A 2,144-nucleotide genomic window follows, 5' to 3' on the forward strand; every position below is an offset into this window, starting at 1 on the left:
ATTAGGGTAGGGAAGATGTAGGACAAATTGTCACCCCTGCTCATGTTCACAGTTGAAACTAGCAATCTAACAGATGGTTCGGATACCGTCATCTCACTTTTCTTTCATTATTTTTTTTTTTCTTTTTGGTTTTAAATTACTATTTTTTGATTCTTCTTGTTCTTAATAATATGTGTGTGTATATATATATATATAGATATTTATATTTTCCTAGCCAATATTGTATATTTCTTATCTTTTTCGATAATTTTTCTGGTGCGCTGCTTTCCTTCTCTCTACATCCTACTGTGCTTTTCTTACTCTTTGGATTCGTTGCCAAATAAATAAATTCTCATTTTGATTACGATTTTGAATTGTTGTTTATTTATTTATTTATTTATTTTTGCTTCAAAAAGCATATTGCATTATTAGGTTGTGACTTGTGCGGGCATGGTTTCAACAACTAAATTAGAGGACGGAAGCAATGGCAATCAATAGTGCTAAAAATTACATCAAAGAAACAGTGATAGTAGAGATTCTCTCGAGACTGCCTGTGAAATCATTGTTGCGGTTCAGAATTGTTGGCAAATGTTGGCACACTATCATCAATAATTCTAATTTCGTTAGCAAACACCTCCATAACCACAGCAACACTCGTCTGCTTATGCACCATTATGCGTACAAAATCGAAAACTATGCTTTGGCCTCATTTCCTTATGAAAAGATTTCCAACACAACATTTCTATTTGATGATCTTGTTGAACTTGGAATACCAAGAATGCTATGCATTAACGGTCCGTTTCATGGAATATTTTGTGTTTGGGATCATCACCATTTAGCTCTTTGGAACCCATCTTTGAAAGAATTCAGGTCTCTCCTTGTACCTCAGCCCAAAATTCCATCCACTTACACAGCCTACTGTTTTCATTCTGGAATGGGGTTAGATCTAGTGACCAACCATTATAAGTTGGTTTGGATTCGATTATTCTGGGATGAGATAAATGATGATCCATACATTCCAACAGTTATTGCAGTGTACACCTTGAATACTCATTCTTGGAACCTATTCGAAGTTGATGTGTTTGGAAAAGGTTACATACACGAGTCTTTGTGTAACACATACATGGATGGAGTTCATTACTGGTCGACCAGTGACAATCACAACTACTATGTTCTCTTTTCATTTGGCATGAACAGTGAACTTTTTCATGAAACGCAGATACCGCCAGATATTCCTACATCACAATATGGAGTTCTTTCCATGTGTAATGATTATATTGCCATTTTCTTTTACAATCCATGTGAAGTGGAGAAAGATTTTGATATATGGTTGATGAAGACGGAGGGGTGTTGGATAAGACAATTTACAATTGGACCCTTTCCAGATGTAGAATCACCTTTAGGATTATGGGCAAATGGAGATGTTTTATTAGAAACAGAAGCCAAGCAGTTGGTTTTTTACTATCCTAATAATCAAGAAATCAAGTATGTTGGACCTTCTGAAAAGTACCGTTCCGTTCATGTTTGGGTCTACAAGGAGAGTCTAGTTTCAATAAAAGGAGAAAATGAATGTTGGGAAGAAGATGTTTGGTCCGATTTCAAGGCATATACAGACTCCATCTGCCTGTCATAAGGTGTTAAATATTAAACTGCTTGAACAAAATTTTTGTATTTGTAGTTCTTAAAACAATTTTTTTTTTTTTTTCTTCGGTAATTAGTTCTTATTACATATTGTATCCTTTTAATAAGTATTTTCCAAAGCATTAATGAGTAAGAGGGAAAACAAGGAATGCTAATGCATCATTCTCTTTTTTCTTTTTCCTTTATGTATTCTATAAATAAATTGTATTTATATTGTCATATTAATCCCAAAGCTGTTTTGGCTGCTCAGTTTTGTTTAATCTAATGTTTTGTTTGGAAATACTGAACCGGTATTTTTTTTAATTTTTTTTAATGTTTTGTTTGTCATTATTTTAGTTCTAGGTCGTGCTTCTTAGAGAGGGCATAAGTTATACGCATCGGATTCTTTAATTAAGCAATTACATCTTCTTATACATTTACGGAAAAAAGAAAATTATATCTTCTTACATTGCAACAAGTTACAACAATGATAAAGCGCAAAAATATGAGGACTATGGTTTGTGATTGCATATATTCGAGATTTA

The 2,144-nt window shown here is 33.3% G+C and overlaps 1 protein-coding gene across 1 annotated transcript; it reads left to right on the forward strand.

Moving 5' to 3' along the window:
* The first annotated feature begins 463 nt into the window (after window positions 1–463).
* LOC132316155 (F-box/LRR-repeat protein At2g43260-like) lies at window positions 464–1,612 on the forward strand. The gene has a single exon (XM_059814667.1). It carries the CDS (start codon window positions 464–466, stop codon window positions 1,610–1,612), a length of 1,149 nt encoding a protein of 382 aa, XP_059670650.1.
* The last annotated feature ends 532 nt before the right edge of the window (window positions 1,613–2,144 follow it).

Source organism: Cornus florida, unplaced genomic scaffold (genome assembly GCF_030987335.1).
Source record: "Cornus florida cultivar Cherokee Brave unplaced genomic scaffold, ASM3098733v1 CherokeeBrave_3.0.0_Hap2_Chr07, whole genome shotgun sequence".
In the NCBI taxonomy this organism is placed as follows: Eukaryota; Viridiplantae; Streptophyta; class Magnoliopsida; order Cornales; family Cornaceae; genus Cornus; species Cornus florida.